Source organism: Pundamilia nyererei, unplaced genomic scaffold (assembly GCF_000239375.1).
Source record: "Pundamilia nyererei isolate P.nyererei 1_Seehausen unplaced genomic scaffold, PunNye1.0 scaffold00035, whole genome shotgun sequence".
Lineage (NCBI taxonomy): Eukaryota > Metazoa > Chordata > Actinopteri > Cichliformes > Cichlidae > Pundamilia > Pundamilia nyererei.
The window spans coordinates 2,533,618-2,554,921 of NW_005187436.1; the positions used below are offsets into that span (position 1 = coordinate 2,533,618).

The window sequence follows — 21,304 nt, forward strand, 5'->3', positions numbered from 1 at the left end:
ACTTGGATATGCTCAACATTCTGGTCTTCCCCAGCTTACATGCTGTCTCGATAGAGGATGCTATTACCATCATTAGTGTGAACATCTGATGCAAGAAGGATGACTGAGATGCTGCATGTCTGATAGCAGGCTTATTCTAGCCCTCAGTAATGCATAGTTTATGTGCCTAGAAAACTGAACACTACACTGTGTGTTCTTGTGCAGAGAGCGGGAAGTCATTAGAGGCAAACTGATACCAAGGGCTAAATACAGATCTTTACACTTAGGTGGCTCATTCACAGCACTAATGGGGCTTATAGCATAGTGCTATAGGAAAGAGAAATAATACAAATATAACAAATTGCCCAGCAGTTGTTTCTACATGGTTATTTTCATCCTTTGTTTCAGTGTTTTCTTTCTCCTTTTATTTTTACACCATCTTTCTTTTGCAGGTATTATACAATAACAGAAAGAGATGTTTGGGTCACACCTTTGTCAGTAAGGTGAAACAAGAAGAAGATTTATGTTTTGATCAAGGTCAGACAACAGAAAAAATGATGACACATTGAGTCCTTTAACTCACCTCCAGCCTGTTGACTATTTTTTTCTTTATTGCGTTCTGAGCCGCCGCGTTAGTGGCGACACGTAGCCCTTCAGCTGCCTCTCTGAGTCTCTGTTGCTGGTCTTCATTGTCCGGGTAGGCGGCTGCCCCCTGGGGGACGCATTAACACACATTCATGTGCAGATGTGCACACGCGGACACACACTCCCTCACACATACTGTACTGCACATACAGAATCTAACAACAGCAATCAGATCTCAGCAATAAAAGTTTAAACAACTCTGGTTATGCAAGTTGTGCAATAGATGGAAAGAGTCATTTAGATCTGTCTGCTTTTTGACAGTTTCCAAGGAAACCGTCAGTGCCAGATCCTCACTTCCTCTTTGATAATGGCAGTGACGTGGTGATTAATGTGTCACAGATCAAAAACATCTAACGAGCCATAAGCAGCGTTTCACATGCCTGCGTATTTCACACTGATAATATCCTGCTCAGCAGTGCCAGGGGCTCATTAAGAGCCACTGATGCAGCAGCCTTTTTATTTTGGATGTGAAATGATGCTAGTAGATAGCGCATACAGTAATGCCAACACTTGTTTTCTATCAAAGGGAAGATATTCAGTTCAATTCCTTTAAAACTGTTCTAGATGTAACAACAACAAAATAAAATGCACTGCATCAAGAGCTAGGTTAAATTTTGTAGAATATAATAAGGTACAATAAAGTAATGTAATAATGACTGAAAGCAGTTAGCTTGTCTGGCATTATGTTAACCACACTGCATTGTGAGGTTAAGCCTGATGCTTTCCTACCTTAGCAGCCTCCACCATCCGAGCTGTGGCATCAGCCAAGAGCTTGGCTGCAGCAAGCAATTTTTTGGAGTTGTCAACATCAACTTCTGCCTCTGCATCTGATCTCATGGCATTGACCAAGTCAGAGGTAGCTTGGGCTAAAACTCTGGCCTGACGGACCATCTCACCTGTTCACACGCAAACACCAAGTTAGTGCCCCGTATAAACATCAAAATGATCTATTACAACTGTTACAACTGAAATTCAGCTGATTTGGGCTTTTGTTCATTTACATTTTTCTTTTGTCTTTTCAGTGATGACATCTATGCTAATGAAGACAGAATTATTAGCACCTCCACAAAAATGTCATTTTTATTAGAAAGCCAGTGATTTTTAACACTCTTTTTCCAAACAGCCTAGTTTTAGTTTTGATACTTATATTACTTTAAAACAAAATGACAAAAAAAAACAAAAACAAAAAAAAAACTAAAGCTGGCAGGGTCAAGGGTCAGGGTCATTAGCCTGCTAAAGCTAATAGTCAATTGTGTATCATTTTGCTGGACAATAACCTGCAGTCCTTTGTTGTAGTTTTCAACAAGCCTCACACACATCTCCTAATCAACCCCAGCCCATTGTTCTTTGGCGAATGTCTGAGTCTCTGATGGTCTTCTGGCATGGACCGTGGTCTTCAATTCAACCCACAGATTTTTAATCAGATTCAAGTCAGGGCTTTGAGCAAACCAGTCAAAACCTTCTTTCAGAATCTTTGTATATCTTTCTTTCTTCGTGATTCCTTCCACCTTGACAAGATTCTCAGTTACAGATGCACTGACGCATCCCCACAGCATAATACTCCCACCACCGTGTTTCAACAGTGAAGATGATATTTTTTTTTATTGTACACCACTCCCTTCTTTCTCCACACATCTCTGTGTTCAAAGAGCTCTAATTGAATCTTATCTGACCAAAAGAGATGCTTCCAGTATACATAATCATTCTCCAGATTGTCCTTAGGATTCTTCAGTCAGGCTTGAAGGTATCTCATGTGCAGAAATTGAGTTGTTCTTGGTGTGAAACACGTCTCTCACTAGTTTGCTTTTCAGAGTCCTTGAAATCTTCCACATCCTTCCTCTGATCTGTACTTTGTGGCTTTGTTTGAATTTTTGACAATTTCTTGATGACTCTTTAACACAAACACCATAAAATAACTTGATTGTACAAGCTTCGAGCATTACAGAGTTAAAGCAAATCTTTGCACAGCAGTTGTTTGTGCTATGGCTCAATAAAAAGATCAGTTTTTCAGTGGGTTATTAATATTTCACCCTGGTCATTTTTATTTATTCTGATATGATCCACCAGTTATTGTGTGCAAACAGAATTAATTTATGCTTTCTAAATTAAAACTTGCTTGCTGTGTTAAAAAGCCACTCTGGAAATTTTGACAAAAACTTTAAATTTCGGAGACTAATAACGTAATTCTCAACTGTACATCTGTATCAGCCTTGACAGCCAGCATATTTTTTTAAAAGGTTTTGGAAATATTGCCTCCTATGAAAACGTAGACAAAATGCTTGTGAGGCCACTAAAAGGATTTCTAACACTTTGACTATAAGAGCGCCTCATTAATACATACAGATCTTCATTAAAGGCATAATTGATGTGATTGGACGATGACTGTTACTGGTAAGTTCGGCTCTCATTACCATCTTACATATGAGACTGTAGAGGTAAAACAATTTTTATGTAAATTTGAAAAATCATACTACTTAAACTTACACGACCAGAGCTATTACAGCTGTAAGTATTTCAGTGTTCGACAAATTAGCACAGTATATTAATTCATCCTAACAGGCAAACCTAGTGCATCAGTAAGAAATTTCTGTAGTCGTGCAGGTTCACACCATCTTCATCTTCATCTACTCTCATAGCTAGGTTTCTAGTGAGTCATCCCTGTTCCCACAAATAAAACAATCTTTTGATATATGTTGCATCTCCACACACACCTGCTACAAAGAGCTGTGTTTCCCCACTCACCCACCTCCGGCTCAAAAATAGCTCACCCAGAGAAGACTATGAAATACATTTATATGCATTACAGCCTACATGCTAATTTCTTGGGATTCAACCAACACGCTCTGTTGACAATCAACTCAACAAAGAGATTAAATGAGAAAAGCGTAGCAGTGCCTCAGCATTTAAACATTTGTTCTCTCAAAAAAATCCCCAGGTCATGTGTTTCCTGTTAAATTTCAAAGTCTTCCTGATGCTGATTGGGACCAGATTGAGTACTCTGTAGTGGTTTTGGATGACATGTTTCCCATAACCCCTTGAGAATCGACTGTGTTTGAAAATTCTTTGGCCTCATGGTTCAAGCCATTACGAACAGTGTCAGCTTTCAAAACACGTCGAGGACTTTTAAGATCACTTAACATACACATAAACACAAATATACCTTCAGCACCTCTGTGATAAAGTCAAAACACATTAAAACAATTCAAATAAACACAGGTATTCACTCACCAGCATCACCCATGGAAGTGAAAATGTTTTCGGTCACGTTCATAATCGTATCCGTGGCCTGGTCATAACGTCCAATAGGCTCGCCGCAGCTGGCATAGTGGCGGACGTGCTGCAGGAGGTCGCTGAGAGCCTGGCTCACCACACCAGCTGCTGCCCCAACTTGCTTCAGCAGCTCACCGTCGTCGCTGGCCGAGCGGCAAGCTTTGACGCAGGTTTCCACGGAACGGTCCACCAACTTCCCGGCCTCGACAAGCTGCTCCTGACACACTGGGGAGCTGATGGTTGGGCTCACCACCTGCACCACACACAGATGTTGGCAAAAATAGTCAAAGGAAACAAAATAGAGACATTTTGAAGACACAAACTGCATCTACAATTAATCTTACCTCATCTAACCAAATGCAACAAGTGAGGCTTTAAAATAAAACATATTGCTACATATATACAGAATACATTTCTTTACTTGCTATTTAAAGAATTCAACAAATACAACGATGACCTGCTTCAATTGGATAAAACATTAGTATTACATATTTTTTAAATATGTCATATAAGTCCCATATATATATTTTTTGGATCATTTTCTGGTTAATAGTTTGTCCTTTACCTACTGGGCTGCTGAGACGAACAAGTTTTACATCAGTACCTTAGTGCAGGCGACCAGCTGTGAGGTGGACAGGGCACACTGAGTGGCAGCTGCAATCACCCGGTTCTGCAATATGGTGTCTTCGGCCACCTGGGCCACGTTCTTGGCCTTCAGGACTAACATAGCAGCTGCATTGGCCACTGCTTTTGCCAGATTCATCAGGGTGTCCTGCAACATATTAATCAATGTCCTTCACTGAAACACAGCGCAGCTGCAAACATGTGACTGATGGGATCAGGAAAGTAAATGTTTTCATATTTTTTCAATCGATATAGAGTGATTACTGCACAGCTAATGCATGTGGAACAAGTGTAGCACATAACAGAAAGAGATAAATGGTTAAGAATTTTAGGCAGCACATCTGTGCTACTATGTATAGCAAATGGAATACAAACTATGTTAATGTAACAGAAGAACACTGTCTCAAGGTCAATGAGAACAAGACCGTGGATGATTTATGAGCCCTCTTCTCCAGGCATTAACACTAAAGAGAGTGGTATAAAAGCTGCGAGAGGACATCTAAACTAAGGTGTATATGGCATGTAAATGAATTTCAGAGTAAGAGAATAAATTAGGTAGCTAGAGAAGGCTACTGAAACGGTGCTGTTAGTGGAGGTCTGGAACAATGCATTGCCACTTTACTACTAAAAGCTCTCCTTCTGACACTTTATTATTAGACCCTCACTTTATGTGGATTTGAAACAAAGTCTGAGGTGATTACATAAGTTTGTATTGACATTTTTAAAGAGAGTTCAGAAAATGTGTGTGCCTTCCTGTTTGGCCAGCAGTGTCATAGAAACAGTGAGGGGGTGGCGTCCAACCTGGAACTTCTCATCAGTCTCGCCCTCCCCCATGTGACGGAGCAGGTCCCCGCTGGCTTGTCCAATGCTTCCTGCTGCCGTCAGCACCGTCTGCCTGGGCTGTATGGGAATGACATCATCACATTCATTACACAGGCTTGGCTTGCTCTCACAGAGGCTCCCATGAATTATCCAAACAGAATTTAGGATCAAAAAAATCATCCCCGTAAAACCTTCTGTAATACATCTTTGCTGGGACACAGATTAAAAAGAAAATGCAGTTCAAAACTGTGTGTGCCTTTCTGACTACTGCGATTACAGATAAGGATGAGGTCCAAATCACTACAATAATCAGCAGGTGCCTCACCTCTGCGGCTGCGGGCTCAACAGATCTGAGCAGATCTGACACAGCTCCTGCCAGCATCCTGGCAGCACCCATGAGCTTGTGTCCACTGCCCACCTCATCGTCCATTAATGCCGCAAGCAACTTAACACCCTTAGACATTTCCGTCAGGTTGGAGGAGATGGTGGTGATGGCGCAGCCCACTGCTGTGTAGTCAGTTTCTGTCGGCTCACCTGCAGAGGATGGATAGCCATCATTACATGCTAATCGGGTTACATCTCTGCTGTGCATCTTAATATGTTATGCTGTTGCCACCTTAATTTTGCTAAGCCACGGAGAAGCTTGTGTTTCACATGCTGCAACAAGCACATCAGTGCCAGTGCTGTAGCTTGAACCCATTTGAAATGGAAGATGAGCCCACTGACAAAAACGCTTTGTATTAGACAGAGAAGCTAGCATACGTGCAACCAAACAGATGGCAAGGTAAGATTAAAACCAAGCAAAAGGCTGGCTGGAACCTGACTGGCATTGCGCCAAAAATCATGAGGCGCTGAAAGAGACACTGGCAGTAAACTCAGCTTCAGGACAACAAGTTCAAGATTTATGAATCATAGAAATATTTATGAGGCAAAATTGAGACATACATTTTAGTTTTAATACCATCTCAGTAACGCCGACTTGGAAAACATATTGATTTACACCATTTGCACTATGCCCAGTGCAGACTTCAGAAACCAAAGCTCATATATAGAAATTAATAAAACCAGAAAATAATAACATATGCTATCCCTTGTTTTTTCTTTTTTTTTTTGTTATTTAGCATTCTCCCAGGCACTCACCTGCAGTGAGATTGACCACAGATGCTGTTCCAGCAGTGATGGCATCAACCTGAGAGTGGATTTCATGTTTGGATTCATCCACTTTGTTCTGAACCCAAACCCTGGATGCCTTTTGGTGGAGGAAAATGAGAGCTATTGGCATTCATCGCAGTGTGTGATTTTCAGCTCATATCAGCTTTCTTTCACAGGATTAAAGGACTAGGCTAGTACAACACCTATGGCTTTGGAAACACTCAAGCATTAAATACAGCCTCCACATTTACAGTCAGTCCTACATCCTAATTATATTTGAGATATTTGATGGACTTTGATGTGATTAGAATGCTTGATTCTTTTTAAGCCATCTTTGCTTTGCAAATCCAGAGGCTGTAATATCAGAAAGCACACAATCTCGAGTGTTAGAAAAGCACAACTCAAGGGATTGCTAGGATTGTGGGAATGTGGTAGAGTGCACCATCTATGCATGGTGCAACTGTTCTGAAATATTTTCCACAACTGAAGTAACTGGTTGTAATATGGCTCACCAAGTCATGGCCCAGTGGAGGCAGATTATCGACATGTCCCAGGTCAGCCTGGGCCTGCTGCACAGCCTGCATACTGCTGTTGATGGTCCCCATCAGGGCCTGCTGGGCTAGACTCTGACAGCAACAAACAACACAGACACAGTGTTTGCAAATGGCCTAACAAAAGGAGTCTGATTGCAAGATTGTGAAACTTTCTTGATCAGATTTCTTTAGGTCGCACATTTTTTCCTAAATGGCCCACAGGTTGGAAGCTACAGTTTCAGTTACTATCTGAATCAAAGCAAAAAAGAAAAGAAAAAACAGACCAGCATGTTTGTCAGCGCTTACTCACCAGTGGAGGCATGTGTCCTCTGTGCATTTGCCCTGTGGTGATTTGCTGCTGAGCAGAGGGCATAGTACCCATATTGAAAGTGTCAGGCCCGCCAATAGACCCAGACCGAATTATACCTGGAAGGGCTACCGAGCCGTGCTCCACACGGCCTACCCGATTGAACTGCTGCTGCAAAATTGTGGACCTTATTAAAAAATAAAAAGAAATAGAAAGCAGTAAGAAGAATTTTATAATTAATCACACCAAAACATTAACTTTATGTATTGTAAATAGACCGCATATTTGTAACATTTTTCACTCTAATTGACCACTCAATGTACTTCATACTAGAAGCCACATTCACCCATTCACCTACATTAGGAGCACTGAGGTTTGGATCAAAACACCGACCATATGATTAGTGGCCAACCCACACTGTTTCCCAAGCCACAGCTGTTCCCTATGCACATTATATGCTTGTACATGCTGTTGTGGTCAGAAGGTTACTTACACTCATCATGGGCATGAATGTCATAGTAACTTTGGCCTTCAAATGGTTTCTTTGAAGTGTTTTTTGTGAAGAGGAAGAATTGTAGATTTCTAAGTTGGGAAGGCCTTTTGGACCCGTTTCTAAACAACTGCATATTTAAAGATCATCATTTCAAACAAATTTCTGAAAGAAGAAGAAAGAAGAAACAGCCACTTCACAAGCGCATGGCACAACATAGAAGAGCCACCTCCACGGGACAAGACTCAGCAGTTCATCTACATCTAAAGGACAAAGGTCACTCTTTCGAGGATGCCAATGTTCACATTTTGGACAGAGAGGACAGATGGTTTGAAAGAGGAGTGAAAGAAGCCATTTACGTCCACTGTGAGCGACCATCTTTGAACAGAGGCGGTGGTTTACGACACCAACTGTCTGCCATCTATAATCCAGTTTTGAGATCCCTTCCCAGACGCCTTAACGCCCACTTTATTTTCTGATCTGGTGAAATGATTTAGGTTCTAGTTCTAACATTTAGTCTTCTTAGTTTCACCTCCGAAGACCCGAACTCTTTCATGGCATGCATTTTTAATTTCTCTTTGCTATTTGGGCTGATTGGGACCTGATGATTGTGGAAAAACAAAGAATTAGCTTTTTACTCCATTTTGTAAAGGGCCTGATATCCACATATGAGGACATTCGTTTATAAATTTCATTCGAACAGTGGCAGTATAATGTCCTTGTAAGTGGATATCAGAGCAAAATGTAGTATTGTGGTCCAGACAACCCAAAATGTGATGTCCGCATATTTGGACGCCAGGTCCTAGGAGGTTAATGATGTTCTTTCTGCTTATGAGTTTTGCTATTTATATTCCTGTTCGTTAGTACTGTAAGAGTGTTACACACTCATCGTCTCATCTCTGAATAGTCAGCCTTTGTCTCTGTATTTGTTTACCTTTGGTCTTTGTCCAGTTTCATGCCAAGATCATAGGGCGTATATGTTTATCTTCTCATCTGTCAGGCTTTTAATCTGATCTTCTATCACATAAATTTACGTGTACGTCTAGACAAAATTTAAAAACTAAATTACTTGCATATGTAGGCATTTTAGAGTAAACTTTTCCCTTGTATTACTCAGGAGGATCTTTTTAAATAAGTCTTCAAAATGATAATGTGACTGTTTCTAACTGAAATGACAAAAATGACAGAATTATAATTAAAACAATTATCACGCACCAACAACTGCTCCCACAGTACGCAGGCAACGTCAGAAGAAATACTGTACAAAAAAAAGTGTTTTCATGCCTAACTCAACAGATGCTCCTGACTCCACCAGTTAATTACGGCTTGTTTTGAGAGGCAGCAATTATGTTTTTGTACTGAGAACCACAACATGAGTCAATTGGTCCACAAGCAGCAGGAATATGATGCCCCATTCTGCCAGAGCGGTTTCACTGACAGCCATGTGGATTTCCAGTGATAACAAATTTCCAGATTCTGTGTGACAGAGCCCTAGTCCAGCTGCTTTACCTCGATTTCCATCAGTCACTGAGGTACACTGGAAAATCTGGACAGACAGAAACCAAATAGGAAAAAAAAATACCTGACTAAAACAGCTTCTAGCAAGCTGTTTCTTTTTTTCTTTTCTTTTTTTTTTACCGGTGTGATATCTTGACCTCCAAATGATGCAACGTTTTTTTCCAAAATAAAATTATATTCTAGTAGCTTTACCCTGAGGCAGCTTTTATAAAAATCACACAACTACCCATTTAACAAATTGTATTCTGTGGTATCGTGAAGAGCATTAATGTTATTGTCTCAGGTATAAAGTGCTGTTTTTTGTGTTTAATTCTAACATCATGTCTCTCGGGGAGTACACTGCTGGGCAGGCAGAAATGTAATTACATGCACAATTAAACAGTAAGCTTTAAATTCATGAATAACTAGACTGTGTGAAGAGAATCACAATGGTCAGCATTTTTATACACTAGATACTACTCACTTCTTAGGGGAAACTGATTCCTCCAGCATGGTGGATTCCTCATCCCCCTCAAGGCCAAAACGATCCTTACTCTGCTTCTGCAGAGCAAAGTTTAACAGACACCAGTGAATACCGTGGGCCGAATATGTGAAGAGGTGGATGTATCTCATATTGATTCAGATAGATATGTGTTTTTATTTTATTTTCAACTACTTGCCTTTTTAAGAATGATGTCAATATAACCAGCAATGAGTTGTGATATCTGCTCTCCCTCTGTAGTCTGGACAGAGTAGTAGCTTTCCTGGTACTCTCCAAAATCCTTTGTAATGCAAGGAAGAGTCCAAAGATTCAGGGCAAGACAAGTTAGTCATTTGAAATTATTTTATAGTAACATCTACCCAAGACTGCAGAAATACTCTATTCATGATAAAAACCCTTACTATCTGTGCATAGATTAAAAAAAACAAACAAAAAACCCTTACTGGGGCTGAATAAACATGGCAGTACCTTCCTCATTTCTGCTCTTAATGAAAAAAAAAAGTGACATGCTTCCACGGAGCATCCGATTTCTCCAAAGAGCTGATTAAAAATGAGATGTAGTGAATCTGAAAACTGCTCACTTCAAAGCGTTCCACAGAAACACGTGGGCGAGTATTCTTAGTTTAAATCAATGTTGGCAAATATACCTCAGAGTACTTTGCATAATCTATTAATCTTTAAATGGAGTAGACCCTTTCCAGTACAGAAAGAAAACAGCCAACAGCTGGTAAAGAAAATTGAAAAAGGTTTCAGATAAATAAAACATTCAAATTCTGCACATTCTCCCCCCGGGTATCTATTGTTAAGTCAGAAGAAATAGCCGGCTAGCAATGCCAAAAACCATTCAATATTGCAGTCTGAGGTCTCTACAATTTTTAGGATTCTGTTTGTATTGGAAAGTGAAGAAAAATGGGGGAAAGAGCAAAGAGTTGTATATATCACACTCTGCATACAAATAATGCATAGGACTAGAAGTGTATATAACAGCACACTCTAAGTGGAGCTGAGGACACAGTACCAAGGTGAAACTCTTAGGGGAGGCTGCCCATCTCTTGACTGTTGTCAGTGGCCATTCCTGCACCACGTCCTTCGTCTTCTCATCCACCCGCATCACTGACTCTTTGGTTATCCCCAGCAGCCGCGGGACCAGCTTATTTTTACCCTTCATCTTTTCCTGTCAAGTAAGAAAACATCAGACGACATTTATGTCAGTGCTTAAACACCTACACAGATGATTCATTCAAGGCGCAAATGCAAGATCATTGTTCCGTTCTCCCGATGCTGCCGTAATACACATGGCTGTGTCTGTGGCTTGAAGCCCCACTTGGAGGAGGAGAAGGGCAGCTGCGAAGTGACCCAGCAGAGTTCAGTCTTGTTTAACTGCTGCTTTATTGAGCAGGGTCTCCACAGACTGTCAGCACAGCAGCATGCTATTCCACCAGCTCTCTGCCTGACCAGCTCCACTGCCCCACCACTATCTGCCCACTGAAAATCTATTACAGCTCACTTGAGACGCCAAGCCTACACTTGGCTCCCCTCCAAGGGGAATAGGAAGGACAAAACAAAAATTAGCACTGAGCAGAGACGGGGAGTGCAGACTGCTCATGTTTAATGTGTCCAATCCTTTTGTTGTTTTTATCACAGGGTCAAAATGAAAAGCCCTGAGAACCACACAAAGGCCAATAAGTAGAAGAGCTTTTCAAGCTCACTGCTCTTAAACACAAGGACAGATAACATTATCCCAGTGATCATGATATCTTTGTGCAAAGGTTTATTAAAAACTTCCATTGTTTTAGGGTACGCCACCTCAATGTTATAATTACCAAGGCCGCATTCAAGCGGGAAGTGTGGTATTCTAATCTCAAGTGGAAAGTATAATATCATTTCAAACTGCTTAACCTTGGTTATCGGTTAGGGAAAATATGCTTCTTACTTTTCCCCACGTGACACACACACACACACACATACTTACAGTAAAACAAAGCTTTTCGCCCTAAAACCTGCAGTGATTAGACACTCATAGGTGAGAAATGGTTACATTAAATGCTCCAACAAAGCCAGGCCTATGCTTTTGCCCTTGCAAGCGTCAAGAGCAGAGTGCAGCTGGAGTGAATTATTTAAGAGTCTTGAAACCTCCATCACTACATCTCCTCATTGAGCACAGACAGCGCTCGCACACATAGATGCACATGCACTCTTCCATGCACACAAAGATAATTTGAACCCTGCAGTGTACTTTAACTATGGGGCCAAACATTCCATTTATCGTCCATTAAGACCCCAGCAGACAACTGCACATTCACTCTTTTCCCTCTTTCCTGAAAGTCCGTAGCCAAATGGGCCGCTGTCAGAGAGCTTTAATAATACCTGCTGCAACTTTATCCCATTCACATGCTGCACTTCCATTCCACTTTTGTGTTTGCCAAAGCAGAACAGAGCAGAATTGCTATTGTCACAAGTATTTCACAGCGCTGAACTCCAAGCGCACACGCTTCCACTCCGATTCTGACTCTGATTTGTTGTGATAATGGGGCTTTTTGGTGTTTTCAGCAAGCTCTCATTCCTGTGTGACAACACTCTGCATATTGGGGCAGCTTTCTGGTCGTAGCTGCCACTCTTTAGAACAAAAGCATTGCATGCCTGTATCATTAAATTAACATTTGTTTTAGGTTTTAGTTTCATATCGCTGGACTGCATTTTTTACTAGCACATTTAGTAACAACGGGGAAAGAAACAAATTCACCAGTTTAGCCAGATTATTTAAAGCTTTACTTAAATAAGTTAAATCTAAAAGGTATAACAATCCCTCATCAACTGTAACTTATGAAAGACCCAATTACAATTAACCTTATTTTGTGAGAAGGTGAGGATATTTTTATTTTAATTGTATAAAAATGTATTTTTGGGGGGAAAAAAGCCTGCTAACTCTTACCTTCACGAGAAAGAAGGACACTCCATATGTCTGGAGGGACCTAGCAAGCTTCACATACTTTACTTTTCCTTCTATCTCAGACATCTCTCCACAGTTTTTATGTTCCTGGAAAACAACAGTTACATTTCCAACTTAAACCTATCAGTACATATGTAAATATGCTTGAAATGTCATGTACTGGCTGTTATGTAAGTATTTTACACCTCAACAGAGAACACACTACACTTTTTGCATGCTGCATTTGAGAAGTGCAATGTACATACTTGGAATATTTTCTTCTCGGCCCCTCTCTGCTTGATATACTCTTTAGGTAGGAACTCCTTCAGGCTACGGAGACAAATGACATTTTAACTGGTTTCAGCTACAGGCATTTCCTTTTTCTAACATACCTCTAATTATGAGGTCATTTTTGCCTTACTGCCTACATATCAGGAAACAGTTGTAACAGCTGACATCACCCCTGAGCTTTCCATGGGAGGAAATCCCTGAAGTAACAACCATTACTGATGGAAGGGAATAGCTACCATACAGCTGAAATAAGCCTGTGTATAAAAGTACAGCATGTGCTAAACAAGTATTCTGAATCTTCGTATCAAGGCATCTTCTTCATAATAAAAACTTACTCCAGGAATCCAGGCTTGTGCTTGTGCTCCACGTGGGGTCCGAACTGGATCTGAGCCTGGATCCCCGCAAACTCACATGCTTTATCAAAGGAGACAGGGTGGGATCCATTCAATATATCATCTCTAGCCTGGAGGAGACATGAAAAGAGGTATGGGTGGATAAGTGTAAGGCAGTAACACACATCCAGGAAATAGACCACGAAGACACGGGAATGCTCCACAATTCACCCAAACAGAGCTCTCCAATGAACAATTCATTGTGCGCTTTGCGTGCACTGTAGCATCAAGAATGAAGTCTTCTAAGTGACTAAGTGCATTTCTAGAGAATATACATCATATCTCAGACTAAGGCACACAGGGGAGCCAAATAAAATTTGTTTGTGACAATGAAAGCAATTCTGGCGGCTTTCAAATATAACAGTTTCGAGTATTTGTCATCACACTCAGTTATGTGTTATTAAAGAGGAAAAGATATCGCAAAAATGCACCAGTTTTTCACAGTACCCGTCTGCATCACAGAATGGTCCTCAGTATGGTGTTAAGCAATCTAATGAAGGATTTTTTTTAACCCTTATGTCTGTTTGGTGCTACTGAGATGTCATTTATGATTCAATACATTTTCAGGCTCTTTATAATATGTTTACCTTTTAGGGCGACACAGAAGCAGAAGCCTTTCTGTATAATGCTTGTACCTGTGTGCTCCAGGGGGCAGTCAGCTTTCCCCCCTGCTCTCTCTCTTTCGAGTTCACTGTAGCAAATTTAATCGCTGCAAAGCTGAGAGGCCTTGCTGGTGATAGAGGCTCCATCCATGCTCTTAGCATTAGCATATCAGTACACAGCGTGGACTTGATACATTCTTACGTCCCATTACATCAATGAAACACTAAGCAGCAGCTCACTGCTGTAATGAGAACAACAATCTCCTCTACTCACAATCAAGTCTTTTCCCAAGTGCAATTCACTGTGGAGTACATAAGCTCTTGCTGGACACAGAAGACACTCTAAAATTAGCCCTCACACATGCCATTCACTCCGCTACACACTGTTCACTGTACACCGAGTTTTCCTTCGACCAGTTGGTTCACAAGTATTTAGAAAAAATATTTAGGTGGCAATTGCACCAGACGATCATGGAGAGGTATTACAATGTGTAAAGCATAGTTCATCCATCCATCCATGTGTGTGTGTGTACTGGTATTTATTAAGTAAATAACAAATTCATGTTTTTATACCTAATTTTGAGTGGGTATGTACACTGGAGTTGTCTGATAAGTCAGAAATTAATCAAGCATAACATTAAACAACTAAAAGAAGTAATTAATTAGAAAATAATAAGATGCTTTACAGTTTTTTCTGCTATTTTGTAAAACGGTAAATTTGAAAATTCATTCATTACAACCATAATTATATTTTAGCATTAAAAATATACATTTCATTAGACGTTGCGCATACTGGTGGATTAACCGTTAAAGAAACATAAAAAATAATCTTGCTAATTATTTTTTGCTGTTAATTTAGAACAGCTGTGGCATGCACATGGTATTTCATTTACGTTTTTATTTAATTTTTTTTTTAAACAAAATCTGATTTAGAAAAACTTAATGGGGTTTCATATCAGTGGATACTAAACCCTTACTTAAATGAAAGTGAAGGCTGACTGCAAATCCAAAGTATGCTCTTCACTGTTCCTCAACGCAATGAGATAAGGGAGTCAATATTCAGCAGAGTAAATGTAACAGCTGTCACTCAGCCAGAAACCAAAGTGGGTTCATCCTCAATTGCTGTTTTGGCTCAGAAATGATGGCTCGACTCTCAAATAATCATCAATCAGAATATTACTGTTGGATAATATAACTTGTATAGTGAGGTAAATATCTGGTGTCACTGTATTCAATGTAAATACAGCATGCTGTTTAGCCTGTAGTCGTTTCATTGTGTACGTGCATTACTGGAAATTGACAGGCACACAGCTGCATGTGAGCTAGTGATGGCGAATTATGAATGAAGCTGATTTTTATGCATTTCATTACTAGTTTTATACTTTCTGTAAGAGCTGACCATTGATAAAGAATTAATTGACAGTGGCTGATTTCAGATTAATGGTCACATTAGGCACAGAACCAGTCGGATAAATATTATACCATATTTGTAAAAAGGCAACAGAGTGAAGACAGACCCCGAATTTCTCGAAGCAGATATGGTAAGTGATACAAGAACTGGTTTTAGTGAAGCACAAGACATCAGAAGCTGTGACACATACAGCCTGAGGCAACAACGCTGAGGTCAACTGTTCCACTCTGGCCAAGCAGAGCAGACAGCACACATAGCCCCAAAAATAAATGATGGCAAAGGTATATAGTCAAATAGCAGTGCTTGACTGAAATATTAAAACCAGTTAAAAATAATGGATTCCTTTTTCCTCTTCTCTTTCTATATGTATTGTGCGGTAAAGGTTGAATTTGACCCCTAAAATATCAGCATTATAACTGTGTTACATCCTGTAGAATATCAAGTCCTGAAGACAAATTCTTAACCTGACCCTGTGCTGAAATATGCCAACTTTTGACACATGTAATACATCTGATTAAGTGATCAAGGGTTAAATGTAAAAGCAAAACTCAGTGGGTGATACTATTGCTATGGAGATTTATGCTGGTTTTAGGATAAATACAAAGGGAGCGGTCAAGTGGTAAAGAAGATTACTCTTTTACTGGCAGAGCTTTCATTAATGTTTGTGTGAGAGTGCGTGTGCGCGCGCGTGTGTGTGTGTGGGCATAATAGGGTGTTTGAGTTTGAAATCATGTAAGCTTAAAATCATGAATACATATATGAGATCACCGCAAATATGCAGGAGGGTCCTGTCAAATAGTGACCAGCAATGATGTCATGAACTACATGAACAGTTACACAATAATAGTACAGAGTTTCTAAGAATTGCTGGAATTATGAATGACAGAGGGCGAAGAGGAACATTTGTAGGCTAAAAAAATTCAAAAAGGAACACTGAGAAAGAGCAAGAGCAGCCTGTGGTATGATCCACTCTTCTGGCTGTGTTCGGTCTTTTTAACACAATGACAAATTAGAGCTCCTGCCTTGTGCCGAGCCAAGTGCGTGCGCGCGTCTGTGTGTGTGTGTGTGTGTGTGTGTGAGAGAGAGAACGCGGGAAAGATAGATGGGGGAGGGCAAGGGCAGGGGCGGAGTTGTTATTGTGAAAGGAAATATGAGCCTGTGTTGAGAGGAGAGCATGATACACACAGTGCTGTAATGTGTGCCAGGGTAACAGGGTGGGGATGTATGCGACTGTCAGAATGTGTAAGCGATGGAAAGGGAGTGGAGACAGAGAAACTGCAAAATAAGGAAATGGAGGGTACAAAAAAATAGAGGCAACAACAGGAACAGACAGATAGAAGGGAGGAGAGCATCTGTAGAGGACAGAGAGGGTGGATGGCAGGATGTCAATTCTGAACATATTCAAGAACTTCCAAGGAAGGAGGAACTGAAAAGACGGGAGAGTCAAATATAAATAACTATATATGTATAGATACATTTCAGCTGCGATATACATCTCTGCTGCTTTCAGAGATTATGCATTTTTGTGAGGGGGAGCATCCAATGCATTAACACTACTCTCGAGCTCTCCCTCAATCTCAGAGGGTACATCTGTACAGTATGTGTGTTTGTCTGGGCACTCCACACCCTGCTGTTCATCTCCAGATGTCAGTGGGGGGATTTCCTCCCTACTGGCTAGTGATGTGTTTCTGGAGTACATGTCTGTATATAGAAAAACATGTTTATTTGTTATTTGTTTACATTCAAAAAGGTGATTTAAAGCTGCAATAATCAATATTTCATAGAAATAGTGGATTTTTAATAAAAGCCTTGTTTGTAGTGACAAACCCTGACAGGCTCTGTAGTTCCATTCAGCTTAATGGAGCATTTTAGCTTCTTTTAATTCCCTGTTTTGTTTTATACTGTGTGCGAATACTCTGCTTTTGATTTACGCTCGCTGCTCTCATCAGTGAAAGCATTTAGCATCAGCGTACATGCATGCTGATACCAGAGCCATTCCCCGAGCTGCTTCACGTCCTATTAATTCCATTGTACGGAAATTGGCGGCATTTTGTCCAGAGGCTTGCAGCGCAGTCCCTCAGTAAACAGGAGTGAAGGGAATTAAATAAATAATCATTTCTAGGGCTACAGTTTATTTCATATTTAGCAAATGTACACCTAATCTTTAGAATTAAAATAAACCAAACAATGCTAATCTCATTTTGTTTGTTTTGGTCTGACAGGAAAACCGAAATTTGCACATAAAACCTTATCATTCTTGTAACGGATGAACGGTTGCTTAAGGAATTAACACATGACTTCTGTCGACAACACATGATGTGTAATGTACTTGCATTTAGGCGAAAGTGCTAGCCACTGCACTCCAGTGGTATGCAAATGTTAGGTGTATAATTATGTAGCATGTACAACATGCTGTTGCTTGTCTAATGTGTGAAACCTAAATGGCTCATCCCATAAAGTGGTTTGTAGTGTCCCTGATAGAAAAAGAAAGGTATTTTATTAGTTTAAAATACTGTAAAAAAATCTCAAACTTGAGCTATACTGCCTTAATCACATCTCTCCAGTTTTTTTAATCCCATGAATGTTACATTTCATAGGGGGCACTACAGTGCTGCAGTGGTTAGCACTGTGTTCTCAAGAAGGTCTTGGGTTTGAACATACAGTGGCTGGCAAAAGTATTCGGCCCCCTTGAACTTTTCCACGTTTTGTCACATTACAGCCACAAACATGAATCAATTTTATTGGAATTCCACGTGAAAGACCAACACAAAGTGGTGTACACGTGAGAAGTGGAAAAAAAAAAAATCAGACATGATTCCAAACATTTTTTACAAATAAATAACTGCAAAGTGGGGTGTGCGTAATTATTCAGCCCCCTTTGGTCTGAGTGCAGTCAGTTGCCCATAGACATTGCCTGATGAGTGCTAATGACTAAATAGAGTGCACTTGTGTGTAATCTAATGTCAGTATAAATACAGCTGCCCTGTGACGGCCTCAGAGGTTGTCTAAGAGAATATTGGGAGCAACAACACCATGAAGTCCAAAGAACACACCAGACAGGTCAGGGATAAAGTTATTGAGAAATTTAAAGCAGGCTTAGGCTACAAAAAGATTTCCCAAGCCTTGAACATCCCACGGAGCACTGTTCAAGCGATCATTCAGAAATGGAGGGAGTATGGCACAACTGTAAACCTACCAAGACAAGGTCGTCTTGTTGCTACATGTGCAAAGCTGGTAGAGACATACCCTAAAAGACTGGCAGCTGTAATTGCAGCAAAAGGTGGTTCTACAAAGTATTGACTCAGGGGGCTGAATAATTACGCACACCCCACTTTTCAGTTTTTTATTTGTAAAAAATATTTGGAATCATGTATGATTTTCATTGTCTGTGAAGGTTCTCAGTCATCCAGGTCATCGTAGTCAAAGGAGCTTGCAAAGAAAAGTGTCTGGACTTCTTTAAGTTGCTTGAAGACGTTTCACCTCTCATCCGAGAAGCTTCTTCAGTTCTAAGGTCAAATGGTGGGGAGTCCCAGATTTAAACCTAGTGGGAGTGACCCCCCAAAGAGGGACAAAAGGACCCCTTGATGATCCTCTAATAGCCTGAGCCAAGGTGTGAAACTGGGTGTGGGTCCCAATCAGCCAGAGTTTCGGGTGAGCTCATTGTGAAACCTGGCCCCACCTTATCATGTGAATTCCTGAGGTCAGATGGCCCAGGATGTGAGTGGGCATTAAGGCGTCTGGGAAGGGAACTCAAAACTGGATTATAGATGGCAGACAGTTGGTGTCGTAAACCACCGCCTCTGTTCAAAGATGGTCGCTCACAGTGGACATAGATGGCTCTTTCACTCCTCTTTCAAAGCATCTGTCCTCTCTGTCCAAAATGTGAACATTGGCATCCTCGAAAGAGTGACCTTTATCCTTAAGATGCAGATGGACTGCTGAGTCTTGTCCTGTGGAGGTGGCTCTTCTGTGTTGTGCCATGCGCTTGTGAAGTGGCTGTTTGGTCTCTGCAATGTAGAGGTCTGGGCATTCCTCGCTGCACTGTACAGCATACACCACATTTTTGAGTTCCCTCCCCAGACGCCTTAACGCCCACTCACATCCTGGGCCATTCATTCCACTTCTCACGTGTACACCACTATGTATTGGTCTTTCACGTGGAATTCCAATAAAATTGATTCATGTCTGTGACTGTAATGTGACAAAATGTGGAAAAGTTCAAGGGGGCCGAATACTTTTGCCAGCCACTGTACTGGGAGGGTTGGGAGTCTGCTTGTTCTCCTGGTTTCGTTAACTGGCAATTCTAAATTGGCTGTAGGTGTGAATATGAGTGGTTATCTATCTGTGTTAGCTTTGTGACAGAGTAGCGACCTGTCCAACATGCACCTTGGCTTTTGCCCTACGACAGCTGGGATAGGCTCCAGCCTGCCTTAAATGAATTGGATAAGTGGAAGAAAGTGAATGGCTGGATAGAGCTCTATCAGACCGTATTCATTATGCATTGTGAGTAGGGATGGGTACCGGTGTCGTTCTGACATAAACGGTAGTAACCAGACCGAAAAGCAGCGCACATTTCGGTGCTTTATTTCGGTGCTTATTTTTCCTGAGCTGTTGATACACTTCTAGCCAATCATTTTACGTTTCCGAGGATAGTAGGCGGGGCCAGGTACGTACGTTCTGTTAGAGCAGAGCTACAGATTAAAAATGCCCAAGGCGAAGCGGTCAAAAGTCTGGCTGTACTTCATAGCAAAATATGCAAACTCAGCAGCCTGCAACAAGTGCTTTAAGCTGATACTGTGATACTGTCAAAGGAGGTAACACCTCAAATCCGATGAAACACCTGGCGACGCATAGCGTTTTTTTTAAAAGCCGAGAAATGCGCCGTATTTGATAGCTTGCTGCGAGACCTCACACCGAGCACATCTACTGCGGGTGGGTTGCCTGTTATGCAACATCCCCCAAAAACACGAAGAGGAGAGTCCTGGCCCCTAGCCCTGCCAGTGTAGCAGAAATGATGACGGATGATGGTGGCAGCAGCCGTTCTTCTCTGCGTGAGTAGCTAATTTACGTTGAGTAGGCTAACCACGTTATTACATTAATGCATGTAAGGTGAACTAGCAAACATCATCATAGCTACATGCGGCTGGCTTCTTGTTTGGCAGATACTCCCTTCACCCTGGCTAAAAAGGCTAAAATGACCAAAGAAAAAGTGGAAAACAGTTAAACATGAGAGGTTTAGGACAAAGTTTGTGTTTTTTCCATTGTTTAAGCACTGCTTCCAGCCAAGAGTGATACCATATATGCCCCATAGCTGCAGAAAAGGCTAACATTGTTATATTTTTACAAAAAACAGCTGAACATGAGAGGTTTTTGGACCAATTTTGTGTTCTCCATTCTTTAAGCACCGGTTTGAGCACCGGCACCGTTTCAAAAGTACCGATTTGGCACCGGTATCGGATAAAACCTAAACGATACCCATCCCTAATTGTGAGCAATGCCAAGCAAACAGAAAGTTCTGAATAACTCTGTCCTACTACTATTTATAACTTTTTCTGCCGCAGACATTAGCCAAACAAAAATATTACTTTCATCATCTGGTGATCAAACGTTCCGTGTTGTTGTGCTGTTGTAAGATAAGATAAGATAAGATAAGATAAGATAAGATAACCTTTATTAGTCCCACACGTGGGAAATTTGTTTTGTATTGTAAGAGCGAAGAAACAAGTCAAACCTGTCGGGACCACATCTAAGCTAACCACATTTCAGTCTGTCGGGGCCTGGTCAGAAGTTACAGGCACAAAGACGACACAGTTATTGGGTCCTGTGTCTGAAATATTTCATATGCTTGGTTATTATGG

At 40.9% G+C, this 21,304-nt stretch overlaps 1 protein-coding gene across 1 annotated transcript in view; it reads right to left on the reverse strand.

The window, feature by feature from the left end:
- The window catches only part of LOC102210119 (talin-2-like), an 87,459-nt gene that overhangs the window by 21,950 nt on the left and 44,205 nt on the right, over positions 1-21,304 (reverse strand). Inside the window, exons 7-21 of the mRNA XM_013910057.1 lie at positions 13,377-13,504; positions 13,017-13,080; positions 12,754-12,858; positions 10,840-10,995; positions 10,000-10,101; positions 9,804-9,880; positions 7,336-7,519; positions 7,005-7,118; positions 6,481-6,589; positions 5,666-5,874; positions 5,320-5,418; positions 4,499-4,666; positions 3,853-4,147; positions 1,354-1,520; positions 563-691 (exon numbers count right to left, since the gene is read on the reverse strand). Coding sequence (XP_013765511.1) covers positions 563-691; positions 1,354-1,520; positions 3,853-4,147; positions 4,499-4,666; positions 5,320-5,418; positions 5,666-5,874; positions 6,481-6,589; positions 7,005-7,118; positions 7,336-7,519; positions 9,804-9,880; positions 10,000-10,101; positions 10,840-10,995; positions 12,754-12,858; positions 13,017-13,080; positions 13,377-13,504 — 2,106 coding nt within the window. The remainder of the gene's footprint in view (positions 1-562; positions 692-1,353; positions 1,521-3,852; positions 4,148-4,498; positions 4,667-5,319; positions 5,419-5,665; positions 5,875-6,480; positions 6,590-7,004; positions 7,119-7,335; positions 7,520-9,803; positions 9,881-9,999; positions 10,102-10,839; positions 10,996-12,753; positions 12,859-13,016; positions 13,081-13,376; positions 13,505-21,304) is intronic.